This window comes from Peromyscus maniculatus, chromosome 21 (genome assembly GCF_049852395.1).
Source record: "Peromyscus maniculatus bairdii isolate BWxNUB_F1_BW_parent chromosome 21, HU_Pman_BW_mat_3.1, whole genome shotgun sequence".
Classification (NCBI taxonomy): domain Eukaryota; kingdom Metazoa; phylum Chordata; class Mammalia; order Rodentia; family Cricetidae; genus Peromyscus; species Peromyscus maniculatus.
The window spans coordinates 70,927,902-70,937,131 of record NC_134872.1 but is presented as its reverse complement, the minus strand read 5'-3'; the positions used below and the strand labels follow the sequence as shown (position 1 = coordinate 70,937,131).

At 48.0% G+C, this 9,230-nt stretch overlaps 1 protein-coding gene across 1 annotated transcript; it reads right to left on the bottom strand.

The window, feature by feature from the left end:
- Positions 1-2,357: 2,357 nt before the first annotated feature.
- LOC102918202 (cryptic protein-like) lies at positions 2,358-8,963 on the bottom strand. The gene is made up of 6 exons (XM_006990219.4): positions 8,793-8,963; positions 8,495-8,544; positions 8,227-8,394; positions 7,524-7,638; positions 7,326-7,435; positions 2,358-2,739 (listed from the first exon to the last, which is right to left on the bottom strand). Exons 1-6 carry the CDS (start codon positions 8,843-8,845, stop codon positions 2,633-2,635), a joined length of 603 nt encoding a protein of 200 aa, XP_006990281.3. The 5' UTR covers positions 8,846-8,963; the 3' UTR covers positions 2,358-2,632.
- Between the last annotated feature and the right edge of the window lie 267 nt (positions 8,964-9,230).

Below are 9,230 nucleotides of genomic sequence, written 5' to 3'. Positions count from 1 at the left end.
AGATCTCATGTTAACACAGTAATATAAAATACAGCACAACCTTAAAAGTCCCACAGTCTTTAAAAATGTCAATGCTTTAATATTCTAGTCTCTCTCTCTCTCTCTCTCTCTCTCTCTCTCTCTCTCTCTCTCTCTCTCTCTCTCTCTCAGTTCCATTTTTTTTAAAAACTCTATTTTTATTTTATGTTCATTGGTGTTTTGCCTGCATGTATGTATGAGGATGCCAGATCCCCTGGAACTGGAGTTACAGACAGTTGTGAGCTGCCATGTTGGTACTGGGAATTGAATCCTGGTCCTCTGGAAGAGCAGTCAGTGCTCTTAACTGCTGAGCCATCTCTCTAGTCCCAGTCTAGGCTTTCTTTATAATATCTAGAGAAACAAGGCAGGGTGCATGCTTTTCATCCCAGCATTTGGGAGGCAGAGGCAGATCTTTGTGAATTCAATGTCGTTCTGGCTACAAAGCAAGTTCAGGCCAGCGATGGCTACATCGATGTAAGACCCTGTATTTTTTTATTTTATTTTATTTTATTTTATTTTTTGGTTTTTCAAGACAGGGTTTCTCTGCGTAGCTTTGCGCCTTTCCTGGAGCTCACTTGGTAGCCCAGGCTAGCCTCGAACTCACAGAGATCCGCCTGGCTCTGCCTCCCGGGTGCTGGGATTAAAGGCGTGCGCCGCCGCCGCCGCCGCCGCCGCCGCCGCCGCCGCCGCCGCCACCACCACCACCCGGCTAAGACCCTGTATTTTAAAAAAAAAAAATTAAATATCTAAAGCCTCTTAACTGTAGGCTCCTGTAAAAATAAATACAAGTTAAATGCTTGACTAGGGACAGGGCTTCATGTCCACACCTCCTCCCCCATGCTGGGATTGTGTCTGACTTGAGCTTCTGTGGGACTCAGGCATGCTATCAGTCTCAGTGAATACACACACACACACACACACACACACACACATACATATATACAGTCTGTCCTAAAAATGCTGTTTCCTAGAGGTCATCTCCCCATATCTGGCTCTTACAATCTTTCTGCCATCTCTTCCACATGGATCCCTGAGCCTTCAAGGGAGGACTGTGATATAGACATCCATTCAGGATTGAGCATTATTCTCTGCACATTGTCTAGTTGTGGATCTCTGTGTTAATTAGCATTAGCTACAAGAAGAAGCTGTTCTGGTGAAGGTCGAGGAATACACTAATCTATGAGTATAGCAGTAGGTCATTATGAGTTGTTTTATTATAGTTTTATGGCTGTGGTCCTTCAGTGGAATAATAGTAGCAGGTTTCCCCTTAGGGCTTATGACCCTATCTAGTCTCAGGTTCTTGACCTTATTAACAGTGTCAGATCTATGAGTATAGCAGTAGGTCATTATGAGTTGCTTTATTATAGTTTTATGGCTGCAGTCATTTAGCAGAATAATAGTAGCAGGTTCTGCCTTAGGGCTTATGATCTATCTAGTCTCAGATTCTTGACATTATTGACAGTGTCAGATATAGGTTCCATCTCATGGAGTGGCTCGTAAACCCAATTTAAGAAAAGAGGTTGGTTACTTCCGTGACATTTTGGCCACAATTGCACCAGAGGAGAGTATTTCTTGCTAGGCAGGTCATTATTGTTGTTTGAGGGTTCCTAGCGGGGTGAGATTGATAGCTTTTCTCTTCCAGTAGCATGTGCAGCACCTTCTAGCCTGTGAACACTAGCCAGTAGCAATGAAGCTTCCCGGTGAGTGCCAGCTCAACGTCTCCATGTTCTATGACATATGAATGGAGCGTCTTCAGCAGTAGGACCTTACCATCGAGTTGTGGATGGTAACCAATAGCATTGCCAATAGCCTGTAATGGTTGGGGATGTTTTTATGGGATCCCACTGACGAACAACTCAAAAGATGTAACCTGTTCCTGGTACTGGGGGTTTTATTTGTTATCATATAATATCTAGCTGGGGTATCCCCCTCGATAACATGTTAACTCCATTTAAATGCCTCCTTTTTATATATGAATATATCTTAGGGAGATGTTGTGAACCCCCTAAGGATGGTATGATTACTGTTAATGAGAAGGAGGCAGGTGCCAGGATGTTCCCCCAGTCCCTCCGTCTTCCTTTCAATACCCACACAGCATGTTTCAGTTTGCTGGTTTTTGCAAAACCCAGAACAGTGTTCAGGACGCACCGTCCCTCTCCCATGGGCTCAGAGGTCAGTGGAGAGACTGACAGTGAACACTGGGTGACAGGGAGCCTCAGCAGTGAGGCATACAGAGAAGGGTCCCTGCTGTTCAGAGTGGCTCTTACCTGGGAGGGGCCACTTGTTTGGGGGGGCTCATTCAATCCTTTTCAGTGCATATTCAGAAACCTTCAGAAGGGGACTCTGGGTTGAACATGCTGGGCTCCTGAATTGAGGTTTGCCTCCATTGGAGACCTTGAAAAGAGGTTCAACAAGCAAGGAGGGATCGCTGTTGAACATGTTTATTGCACAGCACAAGGATCCATCACATTTCAGAGATTCTGTTATTTATAACATACAGCATTCAACAACAATGCCCACTGCCCAGCTTTCCTGCTGGGATGCTGTGGCGCCATGTGCAATCAAGGGTGACTCCTCGGGGCCCCAGGAGAGTCTGTCATTGCACGTAGGAGCCTCAGCCTTCGCCAGCCACGCCATGAAGGAAGAGACAGAGCAGCAGAAGACTCAGAGCACTGCTTACACTTGACCCTCGGGTCCCTGAAGAGAGGAAGCCTCTCAGGTCTGAAAAAGAACACAGAGAATCCATAAAGTGCAGAGCTGCAGGCTTGGCTAAAGGAACACAGGGGTGCCCGCACCCATTCTCACTAAAGTCCTCCTCTGCCGGGCTCTGAGCCTGGCCCACCGAGTGTGTGTGTGTGTGTGTGTGTGTGTGTGTGTGTGTGTGTGTGCTGGAGAGGTGGCTCAGAGGTTAAGAGCACTGACTGCTCTTCCAGAGGTCCTGAGTTGAATTCCCAGCAACCACATGGTGGCTCACAACCATCTGTAATGAGATCTGGTGCCCTCTTCTGACCTTCAGGGACACATGCAGGCAGAATACTGCATACATAATAAATAAATCTTTAATATATATATATGTGTGTGTGTGTGTGTGTGTGTATACACACATACATACATACATATAGTCACAATATTCAACCCTTGGTTAGCCTGGAACTCACTATTTAGAGCAGGCTGGCTTCTGGCTCAAAAGAACTTCCTGCCTCGGCCTCCTGAATGCTGGGACACAAAGTGTATACCACCATGTCCAGCCATCTTCATTCTTCTGGACTGAATGACAGAGCTCTTGCCTAGCATGTGTTCAAAACAAACAGGTGAAAGACTTGTTTTTCCTGCATTTTTGTGGAACACTGAAAGCTGAAGGGAAATGCCACCGTCGTTTTCACAAGCGAACAACCAGTCCTTTCTGTAGCCTAACTCATTTAGCTCATGAGCGGGAGAGGGAAGCCTGTGAGAGTATTGTACGTGATTCAACCAGGGCAAATAGAACTGATGTAAAGCAGTTTGCAGCCACCTGTGATACAGATGGCCCAAACTCTCTGTCCAGTTAGTTCTTTGCGTCTTTGTCTATGTGTAGGCATGTGTTCACGTGCATATACAAGGTATCTGCGTGCTTGTGGAGGCCAGAAGTCAACCTTGGTTGTTCTTCAGGCACCTTCCAGATTTTTGTTTTCTTGAGACAATGTCTCTCACTTGGACCTGGGGCTCAAAGATTAGGGTAAGCTGGTTAGCCAGAGAACCCCAAGGATCGCTTTATCAAAAAAAAAAAAAAAAAAAAATCCTAAAACAAACAAACAAAAATCCACACAAATGAACAAAAAGTGTTGATATTGGGGGGGGGGGGTACACATCTTTAATCCTAGCTCTTAAGATGCAGAGGCAGGTGGATTCCAGGCCAACCAGAAATATACAGTGATGCCCTGCATGTCTCAAATAAGAAGGAAGATGGGGAGGGAGGGCCAGGAGGAGAGGAAGAGGAAGAGGAGGGAGAGGATAGCAATTGATGAAGATTCCTGACGTAGATCTTGGCCATGCACAGGTAAATGCACATGGCTTCAGGTAAAGACAGGGTCACCTTCTCTGAGAGAATGAAGGCCACAGGGGAAGAATCAGGCCCCTTAGGCAGTTGGATCTCCACACACAAACTACAAGTTCAAATACACAGGTTCGGCAGGCTCCATGAAATAAACAACCTGGGGTCCCACACTGGACCTGTGACCACTGTGGTGTGCTTCCCAAGGAGATTCCTTGATATTAGAAAGAAAAAATTAGAACACCACTGTACATTTAGATAAAAACTTTAAGTGTTTTATTAATATTTTATGCTTATTGAAAATCTACATTTCTTATTCTGTGAACCCCCACCATTCTATGCAACACCATGGGAGAAAAAAATTCCCGTTACTAGCGGATGATTTATTACTGGCACCTGAGATCTTATTATACATTTATCAAACTGTCTTCTAGATTTTTGGACATGCCAGAGACTTTTGTCTTGACCATTACTTTTAGCATATGTGAAAAAGAAAGAAAAGAAACCAAGTTTGACCACTGGTTACCTGTCAATGTGCCTTTATTGCTGAACAGACAACAGGATCAAGATTTTGTTTTTGTTTTTAATTCTTGGAGGTTTTAGAGACTTCTGTGATGAGGAAAACATGTCTCACTGTGAGAACCAGACTCTGATGGAAGCCCCTTGGAGTCAGTTATACTTATCCATTTATTTGTTGGCTGCTTTGGTTTTGTTTTGTTTTTATTGTTGCCAGACGCACTGTTTAAAGGAAAAACTGAGGGCTACAAGGTGCTCCATGGTTAGGAGTGCTCCCTGCTCCAGCAGAGGACCAGAGTTCAGTTCCCAGCACCCACGTCTGGTGGCTGACAACCACCTGTAGCTCTAGTTCCTCAAGCCCTCTTCCAGACTTCATGGACACCTGCACACATACATGGCATGCGCACACAGACACATATGTACACATAAATAATAAATGAATGTAAACAGAAAACTGAAATTGTAGCAGCTTGGTCTGGGTCCATCTCATGTTCAGATTACCATACCAGCAGCCCCTGCCACACCCGCCAACACACACATACCCATGTTTGATGCTAGAGATTAAATCCAGGGTCTAGGACATTCTAAATACATATGCTATCACTGCGCTACACAATAGCCAATTGATTACTTTTCCTTGCATCTCTGGAGATGGAACTCAGGGCCCGGCATATGCCAGTCAAGGGCTCTGATGAGGAATCCCACCTCCAGCCCTTCATTAGTGTGGGTGCTCATGAGCATCTATTCTTTCCTGATGGCTGCTCTAACCGGTAGGGCTTCACTAGCTCTAACCTGAGCTAGATGGAAGCTTTTCATTCTTTCGCTTGGAGGACCCAGTCAGAGCAAGGAAGCTTTTAGAGATCTTTAGCCTGAGGGCTGCTGGGGGAAAGACATAACTTTGTAGGACGGTATCTATTTGTGATCCTTCCCATCCATAGATAGCATTTCAAAGTATTATAATTATCTCAAAAGTGGTTTTTCATGTTGACTTCAAAACCATCATGACACCTCATGAAGAGATCTTAGAAAAAAATTTTTCTTATGTTTCTTTGGAGTTGAATTTCAAACACGGCCACTTTTCAACACTCTAAAGAACGCTATCATACATGATGACATTCTTTTCATATTGACAACTGTTCTTACAGGAAAAGGCATATGTGTGTGACTCAATGGTCTATTAGCCACCAGGGGGAGTTTTCATCCCTAAATTTATTTTCCTCAAACAGAGAGGCCATGGATTATGAAGGATACCTACTTCATAAACTGGTGGAATCCAGTGAGATACGTGGCCGGAGCACACTGACTAAGAATACAGTCAGCACAACCACAGGAGTGGCCCTCCTCAAACCCCATGACCACCGGTCAGCTAGAGAGCTTGAACAAGGTATTCTCTGTTTCTGTCATCCACCATTTGCAATGGGCCCTGAAGCAGGATCAGTGGGTCAAAGGCAGTCAGTCACCCTGGAGGAGGATCTTGCTACTTTGTCCAACTTTTGATGAATGGAAGCATTTTCAGAAGCCCTCGTAGCTGACCTTGGCAGATAGACAGGAGTCTCAGCCCTGAGTGTTTCCAAGGATGTGAAATAGTAATTGAATATCCTGACACTCAGATGCTGACCTTGCGTGGGAGATTACTAAAGACCCCAGAGAGTCCCTTCCCCTTATTCACAGGGAAGAACTGCTGGTAAGAATTGACCTCACCTGTGAGACTACCAGATTTACCTTGTAAATTTACCCTGATTCCCAAAATTTGTGTCCTCCAACCTCTGGGACTCAGGAGTAGCAGCTGTACATCAAGAGATGTAAACCCAACAAATTGAGATTGTTTGGGAGAGAAAGGGCTTTGGGGATGCTCAGTGAGCAGAGGGAAGGCGTTGAGTAAGTGGTTGGCTGAGCCTGGAGACACCCCTGGTGCTCCACAGGAAGGGGCAAGGGGACTCAGGAGCTAAGCAATCCCTGACTGTCCTCCTCTACAAATGGCCTAACCCAATGCCATGGCCAGAGGGTGGGGCCAGGCAGTGCAGGTGAGGACCTTCCTCTGCTCTGGCACTGCCCTTCCTGGATTGCCTGAGGGAGGAGAAAGGGACCAACGGGTCAGTGCCACATCCACTGGAGGAGGTCAGGACTGCCCGGGGAAGGGCAGAAAAATGGCTCAGGGGTTTCATTTCATGCAGTGTTCCTTGGACACAGTAGACATCCAAACCACCCAGGAGTGACAGAGGTGGAGGGGGGGCGGGGCACGGAACTGAAGAGTGAACCTTTGCTGACTTGTCTGCCATGGGGAATACAAACCAGCTCCTGTTAAAAGAAGGAAGGCTGTGTGGTACAGGACGTGAGGTGGCAGTGTGCCACCCCCTCCCTTCCTGCTCAGTGAAGTCCCCATTGTGACCTGCGGAGCTAGCTGGGCTCCCAGGTTAACTCTGCTCTGTCTGCATCGTGCGGCTCCTGGAACCCCAACGCTCTGAGATATTGCTCGCAAATCACCGTAGACCCAGCAATCCCCACAAGGAAAGTGGAAATGACGATAAATTTCACTGCAGATTCACAATGATTAGAACTCTGTTGAGCGACACGGATCTAATTTGCTCTAATTTCTGACTCCTGGAACAAGCAGATGACCTATGGACTGGTGTGCCATCCACTACCACCAAAGACACAAAAGTACGGGTGCGTGAGGTCGACGTGTGTGTGTGTGTGTGTGTGTGTGTGTGTGTGTGTGTGTGTGTGTGTGTGTGTGTGTGTGTTGGGGGTGTGCTCTTACCACAGTGGCCGAACGCTTGCTGTGGGAGGCAGTACAGGGCTGAGAAGATGCACCTGCAGAGGCGGCAGCTGTGGAGGGTCCAAGCTCCATGCTCCAGGGCGCCACAATCTCTGCAGAGGCCGGGACAGGTCAACGTGGTGTCAGTGTACCCCTCTCCCCCAGGCCGGTCCCCGCCCAGCCCACTTGTGCTCCACCCACCTGCGCCTCTGGTCGTGCTCGCAGTAGCGGCCGGTGAAGTGCGCCGGGCACACGCAGAAGCTGCCCAGAACGCAGGTGCCTCCGTTGTGGCAGCAGCGGACACCAGGGACCACACCTGCAGGATGACCTGGGTCAGCAGCCCTAGTGGCCTCTGGAGCTCCCCTAATCCCCTCCCGCAAAGGGCAGGGCGCCACAGCCTGGGAGGGGACCGTGCCTGCTGAGTGTGTTTGCTCGGTAAACCTCACTCTTTAGCTGAAGGCTGAAAAACAAGCTCGCAGGAATGTGGGCGGGGTCCGGGACAGCCCTTGACACCAACACTCCAAGTTGCTGCTTTTCACTCTCCCTTCCACAGCTAAAGTTGGCCTGTGACTTTGTGGACAGTGATTAACCACAGGCCTCCCAGGCAGGACCACCCATGGGTGTGATGACGCTAGCGCCACCTGGAGTCCCTGGGCATGCTGGAGTGGCCCGAACGCTAGGGAGGAGCCTGTTGCCTTAGCGACAGAGGAAAGCCGCTCGTTTTGCCAATGAAACCGTGAAACTTCAGAGTAAACGCATCACTAAAGCTTCCTTTTTATCGCTTTTAAAACTTGAAGGTGAAAAGATGCTCCCTGCGGTGTCCCCCTTCCCCCATGGTTTATCCCACTTGCTATTCTCGGGACTCAGGACCCACTGCACAGGATGGCACAGAATTAAGACTTACTCTCTCCCAAAGTCCTGGAGTCGGCAGGGGACTCCCGTGGGCGCCACCCCTCCTGGCTGCCGTTCTCTCTGCTGGAATTACTCAGGGTCCCGTCCCGTGTCGCCCCTGGGAGCTTTGGAAACAGGGTAGGGCTGACTTCTCTGGCGCTGTCTGGTTCTCTCTGATAGGCTTTGAAGAACAACAAAGTAAGAGACTAATAAAGAGGAGGACTCGGGGATTTTGTGGCTTAGGACTGAAACTCAGAAGAAGAAGAAAAAAAGTTACTTACTGTTTCCCTGATCGATGAGCAGTAACACTACAGTCGTCAAGAACAGAGGCCTGGGATATTTAAAGGAAATTGTTGAAGTTTCAAGCATACAGACGGTATAAGCACAATTCACACGTCAGTCAGGCTATAAACTATATAGAACACTTATAACTTAACAAAAAAACACGAGCATTGTAATCACTGTAACACTTGTAGATTTTGAAGATACAATTAGTCAGAAAGGTTTTGAGATGAAAAATGCCTGAGAATGTTAACCCCCTAGCCTGCTTTCTAGTACCTGGGTAACTTCTGTCCTTACCTGGCTTGGTGCCTTTTGCAACCGACACCTAGGGTTGGTGAGTCCCCTCTCATCTGTGCTTGGGAATCAATAGCCACAGGAGTTGAAACTCAATGTCCTAGCCCTGGAGGAGTCCTTCCTCCAGGCCTTAGAGTCGCTATAGCAGGTCACAGGATGCACAAGCTTGCCAGACAGGGATGTCCCTGCCCTCTGCCTAGACCAGAAGACGACAGGGCTGGAGGAAGATCTGTGAGGCCAGATGCTGAAGCCCTCAGCCCAGGGATGCTATGCTATCCAGGCTTGCAGGGCTGTCCCTTAGAGAGTCCTGCTGCAGAGGGGGTGGGGGTCAGGGGCTGGAGGGTGGGGCCAGGCTGCCTGCCTCCCCAGTGCCATTTACAGCTAAGACAACAGCAGGGTGGCCAATCCCTGATGGAAACCATGGGGGACCCAGACAACAGG

Excerpts from the sequence above, each read along its gene's own strand:
- LOC102918202 (XM_006990219.4), bottom strand. The coding sequence starts at position 8,845 with ATGAGAGGGGACTCACCAACCCTAGGTGTCGGTTGCAAAAGGCACCAA. Across the intron at positions 7,436-7,523 it reads GAGCACGACCAGAGGCGCAG|AGATTGTGGCGCCCTGGAGC; the intron begins GTGGGTGGAGCA and ends CGGCCTCTGCAG. Across the intron at positions 2,740-7,325 it reads GCAAGCGTTCGGCCACTGTG|ACCTGAGAGGCTTCCTCTCT; the intron begins GTAAGAGCACAC and ends GTTCTTTTTCAG.